Below are 20,162 nucleotides of genomic sequence, written 5' to 3'. Positions count from 1 at the left end.
AGGCTCCAGCCAAGATTGGAGCCTCATTGTGGTAGGCTCTACCATACATAGAGCTTGTCCACACTTCAGAGTGCATCTTGTTTATGATACATGCTAACTAATACAAAATTTATCACACTTCAACATTCCGTGTAGACAAAGACTGGTGTGTTTTTGAATAGTGTCATCTGGTCAGTTTATGTTGGGTTCTAGACTTATCTTCTCATATATTTTAAATTCTCTTCAAGATACATAGAGGTGAATACCCAAGGGTAAAAAGTGTCCTATAATCAAAGTTTAAACTTCTTAAGAACAAATTATGAATCTTCTCTTGTTTATCTTCCTGGAGTCTGATGAAGGTGTTTTTTTGTAAAATGGTTAGAAATTCCTCTAGGATTGTTCTCTTCCCCTACTCTTAATCCCTTATTTATCTTCATAAAATATTTCAGTGGTGTATGTATAGAAACATGTTCAAGTGCACAACTAAGTTGATTCTACAGTAGAACCTCAGGTACAAACACCTCTGGAATGGAGGTTGTTCATAACTCTGAACAAAACATGATTGTTCTTTCAAAAGTTTACAATTGAACATTGACTTAATACAGCTTTGAAACTTTAATATGCAGAAGAAAAATGCTGCTTTCCCTTTATTTTATTTTTTTTAGTAGTTTGTTTAATACAGTACTGAACTGTATTTGCCTTTTTTGTCGCTGCTGCTCCCTGATTGTGTACTTCTGGTTCCAAATGAGGTGTGTGGTTAACTTGTCAGTTTGTAATTCTGAGGTTCTACTGTAAATGAAATTTTCTAATGTTTTAATTTAGTTTAATTTAAAAAGAGATTGAGCATTCATTGTTAACTGTGTTTAACTTGATTTATTACTGATTTTCCTTCTTTTTTCCTTTAGGTTGTATAAATGGTTGAGTAGTTACAAAGAGGATTTTTAAACATTCTGTTTAATTACAAGAGCCTTATGCAGAGAGCTAACCTTGAAGTTGGCAAAATTATTCTATTAGGAAACTACTCATTAGATCAGTGTCATGGGGAAAGTATTTTGGTGCACAAAAATGGAAAAGTTTGTATATATGTTTAAGTTCTGAAATATTTTCTAAATCTTAAGTTTGCTTTAGGTTCTTACAAATCAATAATTTTTGGATAATTTCATTGAGACTATTACTTTTTTTGTGTGCCAGTGAGCATTGAGAATCCCCTCTGTTACACTGAGATGAGTCACAGTTTGGCTTTGTGTCTTGGAGTTGATGGTTATAACATGGCTCTATTTGTATTACTTATTTATTAATAATTTCTCTTTTTGTAGATAAAATACAGAATTTTAGTGAAGATAATAAGAACAGTCACTTCATCTACAAGAATGCCGAAGACAGTAATGAAACCAATGCTGAAACCACAGACGTTTCTGGGTACAACATAGAAACCAAGGACTTACTTGACTCTTGGGACTCCCGTATTGGGAAAAGCTCAGACTCTCTGTCAGATATATCTCAGACTAAGGGGCCATTAAGAACTCATTTGTATGAATGGGAGGATGAAGTTGAAGACTCCACAACTGGAGAGTATATGTTAGCTTTTGATAGTGAACATTTCTCAGATATTAAGAACAAGGATGAAGAGTTTGATAAAGAAGATATGGAAAATCCAAAGGAAGCCATTAGTGAAGAACTTGTGCAAACTGTTCTTAGGCCAAGCAACTGTAGGACATATTGTAGATCCAACAAAACAAAACAGGGGGCAACAAATTTTGATAAGCTAATGGATGGCAGTAGTCAATCTTTATCCAAAGCAAATAATGAATCAAATAATGATGGTCTGAACCCAGCAAGAAAAGCTGTTTTGAGTAGTGGGACCAGTTTTAGAGGGACAGTTGGGCGTACTAGAGACTACACTGTTCTCCATCCATCTTGCTTGTCAGTTTGTAATGTTACCATACAGGATACAATGGAACGTATTGATGAATTCACTACAGCAGCTCCTACTGACTTGGGAGAGGCTGGACGTCTAAGAAAGAAAGCAGACATTGCTACTACCAAGACTACAACCAGGTTTCGACCTAGCAATACAAAATCCAAAAAGGACGTCAAACTGGAGTTTTTTGGGTTTGAAGACCATGATGAGGGTGGGGGAGATGAAGGAGGCTCTGGAAGCTCCAATTATAAAATTAAATACTTTGGGTTTGATGACTTGAGTGAAAGTGAGGATGATGAAGATGACTGGCAGTTAGCAGAAAGGAAACCTAACAAAAAACGAAATAGAACAGCACCATCTTCCTCATTTCAATCTAGTTCTGATGGCAATGAGAATTTTTCCCAGGACACCCAATTGAGCACTAATGCAGGTAAGCAATATTCTTCTGGATTTGATAAGATCTTAAGCTTAAATCTACTTAATTTTAAATTGTAACCTATTTATGATATCCTTAAAGTTCTTAGTCTCTTGAATTACAGTACTCACTAGTTCAAAAATGTAGGAGTTCAGCTTCTGCTTGTCTGTCATGGGTGCCTACTGCTCCATAGTTATCAAAAAAATGGTTTATCTTCCTTTTAATCTCATGCCAGAGGAAAAGATTCCTCTTTCTACTGAAAACAGGTTGCATCTCTTGGCATGTAAACCATAATGCAACAGTGTCACCTTCCCACTGTTCTGTCTCCATGCTTGGAAAGCACAGGTCTTTCTACTGATGCCCTAATTCAGCTGCAAGTTACTGGGCTCAAGACAAAATGTTCTGGGTAAAATTCTGTGGCCTATGCTACACAGGAGGTCAATTTAAATGGTTACTACTGGACTTAAAAGTTGAACCTAGATTCATAAATTTTGAGCTCAGAACCAAACAACTTGAATTTTCTTGCTGTTTCCTCCTACCAGACTCATGCTACATTGAGAAATAAGGGAGAGAGACTTGAGGGATTAGGAAGGGAAGGTCCTTAGCATCAACAGCTTGTTTTTTCCATTGTTTGAGCAATCTGATTAGATCCTCCTACTCGAGATCAAAGGGCTCCTGCTTCTGCTCCCAGTTTCTGTGCCTGAGCTGGCATCTCCCTTTTCCCCACATACAAAAAATAGTTTTATTGTTTGTGGTGTTATTTGGAGAGCACTACCTGGTGTCAGTCATTTTTTGAAAACCGGGCTGTCTCTGTGATAGTCTATGGCCTCATCTGATGAACAAGCTTAAGTTCATCAAGCTTAAAGCTTTTTGCTGATAGGCTGAAATATTCCAAAGACATGGACAATCAGACGCACCCTTACTGTTTAGACAGCCCTCTGAAAAGGAGGACTCATCCACAGAATATAATCAAGGGATATTATTTCATCTCTCTTAGAAATAGACACTTTGACAGACTGAGAAGCACAGTTGAGACCGAACACGTTTCACAAAGCTTGGCATCCAGCAGACCCTAAGACATTATATACATTTTCCAGAACTCAGAGCAGTCAGGCTTTTCCTTCTTGAATCTTCAGGGCCATAATCTCCTAGAGATGGCAAACATTTTAGCAAGTGTGGGTGGGCGTGGAGTATCTTTCCCCTCCAACCCACAGCAGGAGACAACGTAAGATCCCAGAACCCTTGGAATTTCACAAGAATTTGGTTTATTTTTTTCCTTCAAGCACTAAATGTGAACTACACTGCTTAGCACTGTCATCATCTCATAAAGATATTAACTCTAAAGTCTAGTGTTACTTTGTGAGCTTTATCACTCCCATTGCTGATCGCTTTAATAGGGGGAAGCAGATGGGAGTGAATCCCAATGGGGGACGTGGGAACTGAATATTGTTACAGGGAATGAAATGCAGAGGGAAAAATGTAAAGGAGTTAAACAGGAAGGTGAAAGAGGAAGAAAGATAGGACCACTGGTGTTTCTGCCCTAACGGTGAACATATTTTGCCACTGATATAAAATGATAAGGTACTGGGAAAAAATGTCCTTTCCTTCATAAAGGTTCTATTCCATCCCATCTTGGTGCAAAACTCCCATTGGCATTAGTGGGAGTTTTAAATACTGCCCTCAGTTCACAGCAGTGTTGAATTTATACCTCAGTTTACAGCATATTTAAAAATGGAATCTGGCTTTCTACAGAACCCATGCAACACTTCTGCCATGCTCCAACTTGGTACCTGAACTGTCTAAACATATATCCCATTGTTTTTTGTAAGACTTCAAACAAAAATCTGTGCCAAATTACACAACCCTAGAAAATATTCTTAGAATAACATTCTGGCTAAGTAGAAATGCACTATTCCTTTCATTTTATTCTGAAAGTTGACAGATGGGAAGAAAAAAGCTTACATCCAGTCATACAAATTTAAAGGTTTCTAGAGTTACTCCACTGGAAAGCTGATAAAAGACTATAAGCAGGCAATATTCATCCACAAAGGATTCAGAGTGAATCAGAATGTTTCCCTGAATCAAGTCCCTTCCAGATGTTACTCTTGTTCACCTGTGTATGTGAAGAATTGGTCCACCTAAGGGCAAAAACACAAAAATCTTCCAGGCTCCAAATTCCTAGTCTTTTCCATAGCAACATTTTCCAAACACTGAGGCACTCCAGAGTTGCTGTAAGCCTGAAATCTTGTATCTATGCTTTGACTCCCAATTAAGAATTCCCTCGTGTCCAGTTCTTCAGTTGCAGCCCAAAATAGTCTGATTAAAAGGCAGTCTAGCATCAGGATGGAGAAAAACTTTTTCACTCCAAATTGCAGTCCTACAAAATTGCAAAACAATGATACTACCCAACTAACTTCCCCTACAAGAAAGTAAACAAATTGTTTGCGTTGTCTAGAGCCAAAACCCCACTACGTTTAAAACCAATTATATTTCAGTGGCCAAAGTACAATGTGATTCTATCAAGGCTGTGCACAGAAAATGCTGAATACCAGGACAGACTGGCTACACAGGTTGAAAATCAAAGGGAATGGTCTCTCAACCAAGAAGAATTTTAATTAATCACAAGGATAGGCAGGCCTTAATCAAGGAGCATTTCAGATTCTGAGATTAAGAGTAAAATGAAACTGTGCTGTGGAAAAGGATGGAAATAATGCCTATTCTATTCATTTTCTTCTATCTTTCCAAAGGTCCTACAAAAGAAAATTTTTTAGGTTTTGGAAATTCTAATACTGCTATAGCAGTATTTTTAGTTTTTATTTTTCCATATTCTGTAAGCGTGCCCCTTTATAGATCCTTTTTTCTCTTCCCTATATTACAGTTTCCCAATTTTCTTATGAAATTTTTGTCAATTGCAGTGGTCCTGCAGACCACCAAAAAAAGTAAAAGAAACACACTTTCACGGGATTTAGGAAGACACATTTTTCCCTGGGACAGTTCTCCAAAGAAGTGTGAGGGAAACAGCCTATGAAAATAGACATTACATAACATTGAAATCATACATTATAAATGTTTCTACGTGAGATGCTTTGAAGAAACTTCCTTCTATCAAGATGAAACTTCAGGAAATAAGCTGTTTGACTGATCGCCTTGTTCTAAATGTTACTGTAAACTTATCTTCCGCTAAAACAGATTATTTTATGCAATAAAAATTATTGCATATTTGTTCAATTAAAATTTTTTTGTTGCTTGCTGAGTGAGTGCTAAGGATTTTTTTAAATACTGAACTTTCCATACATTGGTGACCAATCGCCTCAAGACCTTTTACCTTCATAACATTGTCAGCTTTCTCAGAGATTGTTTCATGGCTAGGTGGTTTTTGATATTTGGAGGTTTGGGGAGGGGGGGGGGCGCTTTCAATCTCTGATATATATAAAACCCTAAATATTTTTAAAATTAATCTCTAAGATGAGACTTTTTCAGAATTGACCCTGGGTAAAGATGACTTAATTTAAACTTGCACATGTTTCGATATTGAATATAGATAGTGGTGTTATACATGTACAGTAACTTTTAGTGGACAAATCAGAAAAAGTTTCCTTATTTGCTGACAATGACAGGCACTAGCTTGGTGGGCTCCCTGAATACTATCAAATTAAGTCATCTTGAAGTGCCGGTTTAAAAAAAAAAAATCACAAATTTCAAAATGCACTTAATGGATCACCAATAAAAATCTAATATGCTGGATTTTTGATAAATGGAGCAAGGGATCGGAAATGCAGAGGAGTCAGTTTTTCTTGCTGTTCAACTAAATGTAGTTTGAAGCTGCGTTGGATCTTTAAGATGACCTAATTAGGCAGTATTTGGCTTGCTTTTGATGTTTGATTGTAGGATTACCTAAGAAATTGACATAATTTCAGATCCATTTACTGGTTATGTAATTCCACAGAGAAGGTAAGAAGCCCTGATCATAATTAATGCCATTAGAATATATAATTGATCATGGAATCCTGCTGCATGAAACCCAGTGCATGCTCAGTGAGCCAGCCACGGCAGCAGCACTGCAGGCTTCAAGCCTGCTTTTTTGTTTCTATTACTCTAGCTACGATTGATTTGTCACTTGGTAGGCAATTGTACTGTTTTTTAATGGCACATTGATTCCCTTGGGTTACTGCTAAATTTTAAGACTTTGGATTATTTTACCATAATGAAAGAATATTATATTACTGTAGGATTTTGAGCTCTAGTCTAAAACTGTTTCAAATACTATTGCATGTATCAATCTAACAATTTTCAAATTGTAACAAAAAGTATCTGAAAATGTTAATGGTTTCTACAGGCATAGTGAGTTCAGATACCTGTATCGTGAGAAACATATTGCCTAGTGTTCAATATTTGTTGGTGTGTGGGTGTGGAAAAGCCAAAATAACTTAATAGAGCAATTGATCCAGCATGCTTACATGTCTTACAGTTCTAAAATATGGGTAGCTCACTCGGAGTAAACCAATTATCAGTTTTTTTTATTTAAACAACATGAGTTTAATTTTGCGTTCTGTTCCTACCTCCACTTCCCAAATAAAGTCTGTGATAACATCTGAGTAGCACCAAATCAAAGAACATGCAGACTAGTTTCCAAGTCTTTATGCTTACGACCCTGCAACACAAATGAAAATTCTTTTCTCCTGTCGACTCCATCTTGAAGAGAAGGCAGGGTCACATGAATTAATGTTGGAGATCTACAACCAAAACTTTGAGGACCAGAGGGATCTGGGCAGCAGAGTCCGGGTATACTGAAAAGAGAACCCCTGAGACCACTGCCAACTGGTTCCTTCCATCTGCAAACCTTTCTCACCTATTTCCAGCAAGCTATCTATTAAGTGGGAATGCCACTAGAAATAGTTAAGATCCAAAAGTATATCCACTATACTTCTGAGTAATATTTGCATTCCTCTCAAAAGTGAGGTATGAACATAAATTTGTACAAAGATGAATTTAAAGCAATTTTTTTTACAAAGATTCAGATTGATGACTGACTTATAAACTTGTATGATCCTAAGGTGTGAGATTACTATACGCTACTTACCTGTGCCAAAAAAGCTGTCAATATGAAAGGCCACTGTCAGTTTTAAGGTTTGGTATATGAACTCTGAGGGCTTGAAATGGTCTCAATCGTTAGACTTCCAGTAGTATACATTTTTGTTTCCAACCTTTACCCATTACAGGGTAATGTACTTTAAAAATATTGACTTTCATCTTGATTTATTCCACTTCTTTTCCAATATAACTTCCATTTATCTTGTGAAATATTAGCTTTATAAAGAACTTAGTTCTGCTATCCTAGAAACCAGTTAGAAACAGTATAAATTCTTTCAAGATTGGTTAGCCTTTTCAAGTATAGGTCTTGAACCAGTGTTTGGGTAGAAATTTGACTTCTCATGCTATAACCAAGTATAAACTAAAACCTTCTTAACATCAGGTTTTTGGCAAATGTTTAAATGCTGCATTGTAGTCTCAAGCAGTTTCAAAAAATTATTGTAAATTTGAGAATGTCATTAACTAATCTATAATTTCAGCACCTTATAATGTAGCAGTTTAGGTACAAGAACAGAATTTTGTGTGAAGAGGCTGATTGCTAGAATATCTTTTCATTATATTTACCTTTACAGATCTACTGGATTTTTCAGAGGATTCATCTGGTGTGCCTGAAAGCAATAAGAAGTCCACAAATAAACAAGGTGATAAATCTAAGGAAAATACCAGGAAGATTTTTAGTGGGCCAAAGAGGGTAAGTGGTAATACTTTCTCTTATTTTATTCAGCGCCGTAGTGTTGAGGGTCTTGTAGTTAGTATATGTATCTCTAGATCTTATCCTGGGGTAGTCAGTTTATTTTTTGTCAAAGTCCAAATTTCTTTATCAAGATCCAGACTCTAGAGAAAATAGTAAAATATTATAATAATGATAATAAGTAAATAAAGAGGTTTCAGGATCTGTTCAGAAGTGTCTGGTGGTCTGGATTTTGGCCCATGGTCTGCTTATTGATTACCTTTGTCTTATCCCATTTGTTATGGATGCAATATTTAACCCATCTTAAAATTATTATAAAGCACACAAGACTATTGAGTTAATAAATAGTTTGATTACTTGGATATTCTGTCCCTCTTTTGAGGTCTTTCCCCCCCCTCCCCCGGATTGATGTGTCACTGTTTTAATCACCTTGCTTCAACTTTAATATTACAGTTGGCACCTGGAAGCCAAATCTGTATTTGAGTACAAAACTGTTTCCATTATAATTCCATTTTTCATGTACTCATGGCTTAAGATTTTTAGTTTTTGGGTGGCAATCTTCCATGCTTGATTGTTGCCTAAAGATATTCTTCTGTTTCAGAAGGCTAAAGTAAAATTTTACTGTTATGGGTTTTGGGGAGTAGAGAAGAGAATATACTTTCCCTGTTATTGTGTGTATATTTTTAAAAAAAAAAATTCTAGTCATGCTTTTCTGATCAGGGCTACAGAAAACAAGACAGAAGCTTAGAATTGGGCATAGATATGGTCCTCATTGCTTCTTGTTTCATTTGTGTGTTTAAAAATTTTATTTGTAATTTCATGGAAAAGTGACTACTCAGAATGCTTAGTAGTAGGAATCTTGTCTTTTAGCAGAATCTAATAAAACCCAGATCCTTTTGCAATGCTGTGTACATTTTCCTTGTCCAGTCAGTTAGTGTATTGAGTATTTGGTTTTTGAAAATTCACCTGGAATGTATGAATAGGAGAGTTTATAGCTTCCATTAAATGAAGGGTCCCGTATCTCCTGACTGGCCAAGATGTGTCTTTCTAAGGCCTAGATCCTTTGGCATATGCTTCCCCCCCCCCCCCCCCAAGAAATTCCTATTATAGTCATGTAAAAAGCAACAGAGTCCTGTGACACCTTATAGACTATCAGAAGTATTGGAGCATAAGCTTTCGTGGGTTAGTCTATAAGGTGCCACAGGACTCTTTGTTGCCTTTTACAAATCCAGACTAACACTGCTACCCCTCTGATACTATATTCATAGAAATGCTGGGCTGGAATTGAACCTCAAGAGGTCAACTAGTCCATCCCCCAGTCATGAGGTAGGACCTAGGGTGTTGGTCTAACCTGTTGTTAAAAGTCTCCACTGACTGGGATTCCACAACCTCCCATGGTAACCCTATTTCAGTTCTTAACTATCCTTTATAGTTCGAAAGTTTGTCCTAATATCTAACCTAAATCTCCCTGGCTGCGGATTAAGCCTATTACTACATTTTCAGTGTAGTTTCAGTGAACATGGAGAACAATTGATCACCATTTTCTTTATAACCGTTGGTAACACATTTGAAAAGTATTTATCTATCGGGTCCCTGCCTCAGTCTCCTTTTTTTTTTTTTTTTTTTTTTTTTTTTTCCCCCAAGACTAAGCATACCTAGTTTTTCAACCTTCCTCAGAGGTCAGGTTTTCTAACAGTTCAGAGATTTGCTTCAGTTCATTAAGTATAGAATCATGGTTTGACATGATTTGTTCTTGACAAATCCATGCTAACTGTTACTTATCACCTTATCTTCTAGTTTGTTTATGAAGTCACCTGAGATCGTATCAGAAGCCTTATTAAAGTCAAGATATACCACATGTTCTGCTTCCCCATCCACAAGGCTTGTTACCCTGTTCTTGATAAATTATGCTGACTGTTACTTACCACCTTATTATCTTCTAGGTGTTGGCCCTAGAATGAATTCCATCAGACCCTACTGATTTGAAAACATCTAATTTACCTAAATGTTCTTTCCCTAATCTGTCTTCCCTTCCTTCCCCATTGTTAATATTAATCATGTTTGTGCTAAGCATCTGGTCACAATTAACCTTTTTAGTGAAGACTGAAGCAAAATAGGCGTTAAATACCTCAGCCTTCTTGGTGTTGTCCATTACTAGTCCTCCTTCCTTGCTAAGGGGTAGATTATTTGTGCAGATGTTCTCCATAGCTAAAAGCTTATTCACTGCTTCCATTCACCTATTCCTCTGAGGCCTGGTCTACACTAGGACTTTAATTCGGATTTAGCTGCCTTAATCCGAATTAACCCTTCACCCGTCCACACTACAGAGCCAGTTAATTCGAATTAAAGGGCCCTTTAAATCGATTTCTGTACTCCACCTCGACGAACGGAGTAGAGCCTAAATCGATTTTGTTAATTCGAATTAGGGTTAGTGTGGACGCACACCACCGAATTACTGTGTTTAAGTTAATGGGGTAGTGTGGCCGCACACCACCGAATTAATGTGGTTTAAAACCGAATTAAGGTGCTTAGTGTGGCCGCGCACAATCGAATTTATGCAACCTGTTTCCCAAATTCGAATTATCTAAATTCGGATTAATCCTGTAGTGTAGACATACCCTGAGATTTCTGACAGGATAGGAGAGCCTCTGTCTTTCTTGAGGGTAGCTTGATTGCTTTCATTGAGGAAAAACAGGGTTGTGGCTATTTTTAAAGAGGGCAGAAACTGGAGTTTCTCCAAAGATTTTATTCTTATGCTTCAACTGATACATTTATTAAAATATTTGTCTTCATGGACTACCCACTGCCCCAGATGTGCTCAATAAGGAGCACAGGAGACAGTAAAACTGGGAAGGAAATACAAGGGAATGTGGAGAGCAAGAAGGAATGGAAAGCTGGAGTACAGGCACAGCTACTTTGCACTGCTCCATAGTGGTATAAAGCAGCTAGAGCATACTGGTGAACCTGTCCCTAAAAGTTTAAATTAAAAAATTATTTGGTATTGCATAACTTCATTAGAAATACTGCATGGTAACATTCCCTTGGGGCTTCTTGTTTACTGTTGATGCCTTTTTTTTCTTAATTACAATTTGAATTTTTTTTTCAAATTAAAAAAAATGCTCAGCAAGTACATTGAGTACATATCAGCAATTTAGGGTAGAATACTTTACAGGAATGTTGTAAATGTATTGTGTTTATAAAACCCAGAGAATTTAGAGTAAGGAATAAACTCAATAGAAATCCATAATTTTAAAGTATGGAAACAACCATTTATGCTGACTCCCTCCATAACCACCATAGTATCACTACTCATAGACTCTGACTTTAAGGTCAGAAGGGACCATCAAGATAATCTAGTCCAGGGATCTCAAACTCAAATCACCACGAGGGCCACATGAGGACTAGTACATTGGCCCGAGGGCCGCATCACTGAAACCTTTTCATACAGTGATGCAAAAGTATACCTGTACCCCGATATAACGCCACCCGATATAACACTAATTCGGATATAATGCGGTAAAGCAGCACTCCGGGGGGGTGGAACTGTGCACTCCGGCGGATCAAACCAAGTTCGATATAACGCGGTTTCGCCTATAACGCAGTAAGATTTTTTGGCTCCCGAGGACAGCGTTATATCGAGGTAGAGGTGTATAGTCAAAAATGAAGAGTAATATAGTATGCTATTAAAAATCAATATAGTAACTTTTTTAAAACTGTAATGCAAAGAGGGGTTTTGATAAAATATAAACACTTGTAACTATTCCTTATGTGGTCAGTAACACTGATGATGATCTACACTGTACAAGGGTTTGCCGGGGCTCGACCCTCTCCGGAGCGGCAGGGAGCCACACCGGCTCACTACACACTGGTGCTTGGGTACTTCGTCTGGCTGCAGGGTCTCCCTTGCGGTCCTGGAAGACACAGTAAACCCGACCCTGGCTCAGGGCGGGGCACCAATGCTACATCAGGGGCTCAGGCCCTCGGTCAGGGCTGAGCAACCAGCAGGAGTATTTAGCCCAGGCCCTAGGTCAGGGCTGGGCAACAAACACTGAGTCAGAAGCTCAGACCCTCAGTCAGGGCTGAGCAACAATAGTACAAAGTATTAAGCCCAGGCCCTAGGTCAGGGCGGGGCAACAAATGCTGAGTCAGGAGCTCAGGCCCTCAGTCAGTATGGCGGGCTGCAGGAAATAACTCCTCCGCAGGCCGCGTGTTTGAGACCCCTGATCTAGTCTGACTGCCTGCACATTGCAGGCCACAGAACACCACATGCCCACTCCTATCTTTAGAATGAATTTCCTATTGCCATTGCATTGTAATCCCTTAAAGTAGTGCTACCAATTTCGTTATTGAATGGTGTCACTAAAATGTTTTGGGGGGGAGGGACCTGGTGGGAAGCAAAGGGATGGTTTTTGTTACTCAGTTCCAAGATTTGAAGAGTGCCTCCTTTTCCTGCTTTTGACAAACAGACACAAGGAGAAGAGGAGACAGGAGAGCAAAGGTTGGGGAAATACAGTGTTGGTTGATGGCAGGATTCCGGATGCAGATCAGTCACAAATGGATGCTCTGAGGTGACAGGTCAGCCACGACAGCAATTGACCTGCATTCAGACTTATCTTCCAGTCTGGAATGTGCAGCGTTGTCTGGCTGGTCCCTAGGATGGCCAGAGCTAAATGTGCCATCTCATCTCATTGTGTTGGTGCTGTATGGTACAGCTGACCTCAGGATCAAATGGAAAGCTGTGAGACAGTGGACAGGAGGAAAGATAGTGGAGCAGAAAAGAACACACTGATGCAGCAGTGAAAGCCATGCTTCCCTGTTCAGTTCTAGGTTTCATGATGATGTAGTACCTTTTGTGATCTGTGGGAGAAGGATGAAGTCTCGGGAGCACAGCAGAGTCCTAGCAGCCTTCCCCCTCTTGGAATCCCTCAAAGTCTCACCCATTAAAGTCTCTTCAAGGGCCGATGGGCGGAATAGTCCATCCTCTCCTTTTGTTCTTGAATTAGGTCTAATTTCAGACATGCCAAGTTTGATCCATTAACTGCTGGTCCCATATTTTTCTTGTTTTCTTGTTAACACAGTCCTTGAGTTACATTGGTAAAGCCTTTTTGTTTAGACTAAGTTAATCTTTGTTTTTCATTCTTACTGATTTTATAATCGGTGTTATGTAACAGGCCAAGTTGGACTTCTGTTACCTTTTCTAATTACCATTTTTTATTACATGAGACTGGACCATTTCATAAACTTCCATCGACTTCCCCACAGTTAAACTCATAAATGAGGTAGGCCTACTAGTCCCCAGTTATCACAACAGTTGAGAAAATGGATACAGCGATTGGTCACCTGTACATACTCTGTTTATAAACTACAGACAACTGTCCATCTACCTGTCTACTGTTGTTTGGCTTGCTTCTTGTAGATGTCAAAGTGAGTACTTGAGGAGTGGCTTGAATGTGGAGAGGAGCATGGACTTGTGGAACAGTTCAGGAGGGCATTCAGGAAGAAGGAAACAGCATGGAAAAGTGCTGAGACAGTTGTATGAGAAGCCTATGAATGAAACATTGTGGCTGGTATTAGAGTGGAGAGAACATCGTGATGTTAGAACTTGGAAACTACACTTATGAGGAGCTCCTTCAGTGACGATTCTTGCAGAAGCAAGTTTTTGTTAAGTGGTCCAGTTACAGGGATGCCACCCTAGGGAGAAATTATGGTGGTTCGAGTACTGGTCCCTATATGTATTCCATCATGGGTATTCATGCACCTGAGATGGGAAGACTTTTGCTAATAGTTTCTCTTGGCCTGCACCTGTGTTCCTCCTCACCTCATGCTCTGGACCGAGGATATAAGGAGTGCTATAGAACTCTCCAGTTACCACATGGTCTGAGGCTCAGTCCTCCAGTGTTCAGTGATCCCCTTCAACTTTGAATCTATAAAGATTCTAAAATAAAAGCTAATTAGGTATTAGTTAGATTTCAGACTGCCTCCTTCCTGGTATGGGACTCAGATTATGTCCAGGATTTCAGACTTAAAAGAGCTGTCTCCTGCACCCAATCCTGCCCGGTCATCTATGACCATCAGAAGTGCCGGTACTTCCTTGGAAAAGTTCATATTTCCACTGAGTGCAGTATCTGTGGCTCCTTGCCCAGCCAAACCCGGCAAGCGTGGGAACAGAAATTTGGGAAACATCCAGTAGAGTATGCTTTGAGGTCCCAGTCCAATCTAGGCCAGGCAAACTCTATGTACGCCAGGCAGAGGCATCAGAGCATTCTGCCCAGCACCACTATCTCAAATACAGGGGCAAGCAAAGGCAGAACTAAGGACTCCCCTTTCCAAGCTCGCTGTGAGGGTAAAAAGCCCTCTCAAAAGTCTAAAGAGAAATCTCCCTCCAGAACCACCTTGAAGATGAGGTCTGCTTTCGTGATGCCTAAGTCTGGTGACTCTTTGCACCAGGTTCCAATGAAGCAAAAGGGCAGTGGTCCCTAAAACGTAGGGTGCGTCCCCCGGGGAGGGGGTGTGGCGGGGCCTGGGCCAGCATCCACAGGGAGGTGGAAAGGGAACACCACCCAGCCCTGCTTTGCCCTCAGCTCTGCTCCACCCCCAGGCATGGCCCCAGCCCTGCACCCAGTCACAGCCCTGACTGGCTCTGCTCCTAGCCCCAACCCCCAGCTGTAGGACCCAGCCACAGCTCCACTCCTGACTCTGATTCCCAGCTTCAAGGCCTGGCCACAGCTCTGCTTGTGGCCCCAACTCTGCCCCCCAGCCTCGGCCCCTGGCTACAGCCCCACTTCCAATCCCACCTCTCAGCCCCAGGCTGCGGCCCTGCTTCTAGTATCGTCCCCCCAACCTCAGCTGGGGTGGGGGGAACGGACCAGGGTAAGGAGGGGCACAAGGTTAAAAGTTTGTGGACCACTGCTCTAGAGCCCATAAGGGTTACAGCACTGACCTGCAGTCTCCAAAGAGTGAGAGTGCCTCCACATCGGCATCATTGGAACTGAGCAAAGACAGATGTGAGCCAAGGTTAGGACAACCACCAGTACTAACAAAGGATGCCCAAACACCATGCACCACCAATACCAGTGCAAGCTTTTAAGGACACAGTGGCTTCCAAGGTGCACAGGGAAAAGACTCTTCATCCCCATCCACTGATGGCAACTGACAAATGCTTTTCTATATTGATGGTACTGACAGCACCACCATTGTAACTGGAGCCCACATTTCCATTTTCCGGGGAGTCTGACATGATGTAAGGACTGACATCACCACCAAGAGAGGTGAGCCCAGATAGAGCATCCAGAATCTCCTGGGCTCTACAGTGACCTCATAAGATGGGGTCCCCACCTCGGACTACTGGGAACCCTGTGCGTTGGGGACCTCCTCAGTCCATGTTAGGTTCCTCTCACTGGCCTTATTGAGGACTGTGGGACCTGTACAAGCTATATCTGGAATCTGTGTGGTCTCATTGAGAATTACACAGTCCCCTCTCCCCTCCCTCCTATCCCCTGCCCACACACAATTAGAGCTCCTGCAAGAGCCTAGGGAAGAAGAGGGAGGCAGGGAGGACAAGATCCAGTTCTAGCACAGGTTCCAACAGGCGTACCATCATCATCATCTGAAGAGGCGGTTGCCTGGCCTTGCAGTCTCCAACAGATGACCCTAACCAGTTTCAACATCTGTTAAGGACAGTTGTGGATGAGCTCCAGAGTCCTCTGGAGGAAATTGAGGAGACACCTCCCAGACTCCTGGATATTTTATAGAGGGCAGGACTTAGTAGAGTGGCACTCCTGTTAATGGAGCCATCCTGGAACCTGCCATTGTCATGTGGCATACTCCAGCAACATGTACACTTACTCCTAAGAGGGCAGAGGAGAAGTACTTTGTCCCAGCCATGAACGATGCCTATTTTCATATCCGCATTCATCCCCTCACAGATCATTCCTGGTATTCACTGTAGGTCCAAATCATCAGTACAGGGTGCTCCTCTTTGGACTAGCAACAGCTAGTCCATGCTTCTGAGGCCTGGTCCACACTACCCCCCCACTTCGGACTAAGGTACGCAAATTCAGCTACGTTAATAACGTAGCTGAATTCGAAGTACCTTAGTCCGAACTTACCGCGGGTCCAGACGTGGCAGGAAGGCTCCCCCGTCGATGCCGCGTACTCCTCTCGGTGAGCTGGAGTACCGGCTTCGACGGCGAGCACTTCCGGGATCGATTTATCGCGTCTAAACCAGACGCGATAAATCGATCCCAGAACATCGATTGCCTGCCGCCGGACCTTCCGGTAAGTGTAGACATACCCTGACTCTGGCTTGATATTCTTTCTTTACTGAGATGACTATCTATTGACAGGGAGATCTCATCTGGAGGTACTGGCATCAACCTCATCCCTCCTCAGTCTTCTAATGTCAATGGGAACCTGAGTGTATGCAGAGACGTCCATTTTGATTCCTTCACAGACCATAGAATTTATTGGAGCAGCTCTGGACTCAGAGCCAGAGCTTATGTACCCCTGGACAGATTTCAAGCAACAGTTTAATCAGTCAACTCAGACAGCCCCATCATCTTTGGATGTCCTCAAAGAATTGGACAGTCCCACTGTTCTAGATTTTCTGATCACCCTGAAAACCTCCTGTAACGATGCGGTTCTGGCGGGACCCAACTGAGAGTGCCAATTCAGGACAAATCACTTAAAACAGGGCAGTTACAGCCCAAGACTGGGGTTTTTCCACCTCTAAGGCAAACCAAACCAGCCAGACTAAGAGGACTTTGGTCTCACCCCACTGGCTAACCACAAGTCACACAAGCAAGTCCCTTAGACACTCCAGTTTTCCAGTATACCACCAGTGCCACTCATTATAGGGACAAATGGTTATGAAAACCAATACCCCGGTAAAAGAGAAAAGGTTCTCCTGATCCTATAGGACCATGCCCCAGACCCAGGTCAATATACAAATCAGATCTTACCCACAAATCACGCTGTTGCCAATCCCTTAGAATCTAAAATCTAAAGGTTTATTCATAAAAGAAAAAAGATATAGATGAGAGCTAGAATTGGTTAAATGGAATCAATTACATACAGTAATGGCAAAGTTCTTGGTTCAGGCTTGTAGCAGAGATGGAATAAACTGCAGGTTCAAATCAAGTCTCTGGAGTACATCCACAGCTGGGATGGGTCATTCAGTCCTTTGTGTAGCGCTTCCATTTGTAGCAAAGTCCCTCCAGAGGTAAGAAGCAGGACTGAAGACAAGATGGAGGAGTGGCATTAGCCTTTTATAGTCCTTTCCAGGTGTAAGAACACCTCTTTGTCCTTACTGTGGAAAATTACAGCAAAATGGAGTCTGGAGTCACATGGGCCAGTCCCTGCATACTTTGCAAGACGTATCTGCCTTCTCTCCATGGGTCAATTGTATAGCTGATGGTCCTTAATGGGCCATCAAGCAGGCTAGGCAGAGCTAACACCAACTTGTCTGGGATGTCTCCCAGAAGCATAGCATAAGTTTGAAATACAGACAGTTTAGAGCCAATATTTATAACTTCAACTACAAAACTGATGCACACATATAGACAGCATAATTGGAACCAGCAAACCATAACCTTGTCGTAGACACCTCATTTGACCCCCTTTATACAAGATTTGGTGCCACTACAGGACTTTGGTTGCAACCATGTTCTATATGGTTCCAGTTCAAATCAATAACATGACACCTCCCGTCTCTCCTTTTGGCTCCCTAAAAGTACACTTGGTGATAAGTGGTGCCTACCACCCTCCAATCAATAGACCCTCTGTTTTCTCCTGTCTACTGGCTGTACATTTTCTAAAGGTTCTAGGTAGGACTTTCTATCATATAATAGAATCCCTGCTCTGGCATGGGATCTTAATTTGGTCATTTTGGCATTAACCAAGTTCCCCTTCAAACCTTTAATAACATGGCTACTCTCCCATATGTCTGTGAAGGTTGCCTTCTTAGCGGCGATCATGTCTGAACCAGTTGTCCTCATGACTGATCCATCTTATGCAATTTTCCATAGAGAGAAAGTTATGCTGACACTTGCAAACAAGCATAACTATAGGCTGACCCTGTATGATGATGATCCTCAAATACGGAGCAAGTGGCAGAAAATTTCGAAGTGTTGGATCAATATTACATCAGAAGAATGAAACTTAAGCAGCAAAATTAATTCTGGTTTAAACTTCAGAATTAAATGCAATTCCAAAACCAAGATTATAGCATCCTCTGCTTCTTCCAACCAGTGTAAATACCAGATATGAAAACTGCAGTATATTATCTGCTTCAAATTGGTGTAATTGGTCTTCAAGGAACAAGAAGGCTTAGGGCTCCACTCAGTTCTCTTCCTAGTGCCTAAGCACCGATTGCCAGCACTGTTGGGAATTGCACCTCTGTAGTCACTGGAGGGAGACTCGTCCTCTTCTGAATTTGAGATTGGGTCTTACTCTTCCTGACCTCCAAAGCCACTCTTACCACTTCTTCCATGGGTCCAGGCACAGGAGTACCATCAAGTGGTTGACCAGGAGGTCACTGGGGACCTGCACCGGTCCAGTGGCCCTATAGGAACCTGTGGGCCTTTTCCCCAAGTTTCCAGGGCTTATTCCAGGCACTCCTGTTTGGTGGCTTCGGAAAGAAGTACAACACCGTCCCACCACATGGCATTTGGTCCCAACTCTGGTGCAGAGTCCAATACCAGCTTCCAAAGAGCCGGTTCAACAGGATCCTGCTGATGCAGAAAGGGAGGAAGAGCATCCACAGCCTGTGCTGGTCTCCCCTTCCCCTAGATGACTGTATGTCACCTCCCCTAGATGACTGTAAGGCTCACCAAAAGTTGTTAGAAGGTTGCCTTAAATCTGGACGTACAGATGGAGTTAGAAGAGTCCTCCCACAGCTTGGCTGACATTTTGGCTGCTGCGAGCCCTTCCAAAGGAGCCTCTCAATGAGGCCATTGTGGACCCAATTATGACTTCGTGGCAGACCCCTACATCCCTTCCCCTCACTTCAAAAAGGGCTGAATGAAAATATTATGTACATGCCCATGGTTGAGTTCCTCTGCACACCCACACACCTCACCCTGGGGTCCCTTGTAGAGTCTGCTGCCAATGAGCGTGAAAGGCAGGGACATCAGAGCACAACCCTGAAATCAAGCGATTCAAAGAAGTCTGTTTGGTAGGAAAGTTTACTTTACCGTGTGTGTGTTATAACTTAGAATTGCAAACCAGCAGGTGCTACAATCACTGAATTTTTCCCTCCATGGTACCTGTCAGGGCCTATAACCTGAGACCCGCCACCCAGGGCTGAAACCCTTGGGCTTCAGCTTTGGCTCTGAGTGGTGGGGCTCGGGTTTGAGCTTCAGCCCCTGGCTCCAGCAAGTCTAAGCCAGTCCTGGTGACCCCATTAAAATAGGGTTCTGACCCACAGTTTGAGAACTGCTGCATTAGATTGAGTGTTTCGGACTTTGTGTGGAAAGTATTTGTCATGGTTGGTTAGATGACTGGTAAGATGTTTCCCACAGCTAAACTATTGGCTTGTGCCCTTCTGATCCATTCAGTAATCTTTCAGTTCATATCCTGTATAGCCTGTGTTATTTAATGAGCACCTTTTCTATCACCTGATTAAAAATGAAGGCTGTCTTTACAATAATTTGGTATAACCAAGAAATCGTATTGACTTAACTAGATCTATATCCTTTGCTAATCCAGATGCCTCTGTAAGGAAACTCCATTACATTGACTACTTAATGGTTTAACTATTTGTGATCATGTGTTTGTTTTTTGGGTTTTTTTGTTTTGTTTTTTTAATTATAGGTATAAATGGACACAAAGCAACCACAATAAAAACATTTAACATCTTAATTTCTTTTTAGGACTGGGATTGAACAGGATTGTAATCAGGATTGACTGATTGGATTTTAAATTAACTATCTGAAGTGTAATGTGAAAGTAACCCTGCACTTTTAATGTATGGAGCTGGAGAGCAACATCTGGGAGCGGTCACAGAATGAAACTGGGGGCCAACACTTTGGCCTATTAATAGGCTAGATAGTGTTTTAGTGGTTCTG

At 41.3% G+C, this 20,162-nt stretch overlaps 1 protein-coding gene across 1 annotated transcript in view; it reads left to right on the top strand.

Annotated features, from left to right (window-relative positions):
- WAPL (WAPL cohesin release factor) overlaps window positions 1-20,162 on the top strand; it is a 125,409-nt gene that overhangs the window by 60,723 nt on the left and 44,524 nt on the right. Inside the window, exons 3-4 of the mRNA XM_026650902.2 lie at window positions 1,296-2,330; window positions 7,979-8,097. Coding sequence (XP_026506687.1) covers window positions 1,296-2,330; window positions 7,979-8,097 — 1,154 coding nt within the window. The remainder of the gene's footprint in view (window positions 1-1,295; window positions 2,331-7,978; window positions 8,098-20,162) is intronic.

The sequence above is a fragment of the Terrapene carolina genome, unplaced genomic scaffold (genome assembly GCF_002925995.2).
Source record: "Terrapene carolina triunguis isolate 2854851 unplaced genomic scaffold, T_m_triunguis-2.0 Scaffold95, whole genome shotgun sequence".
NCBI lineage: Eukaryota > Metazoa > Chordata > Testudines > Emydidae > Terrapene > Terrapene triunguis.
This window is presented reverse-complemented; position numbering and strand designations above follow the sequence as displayed.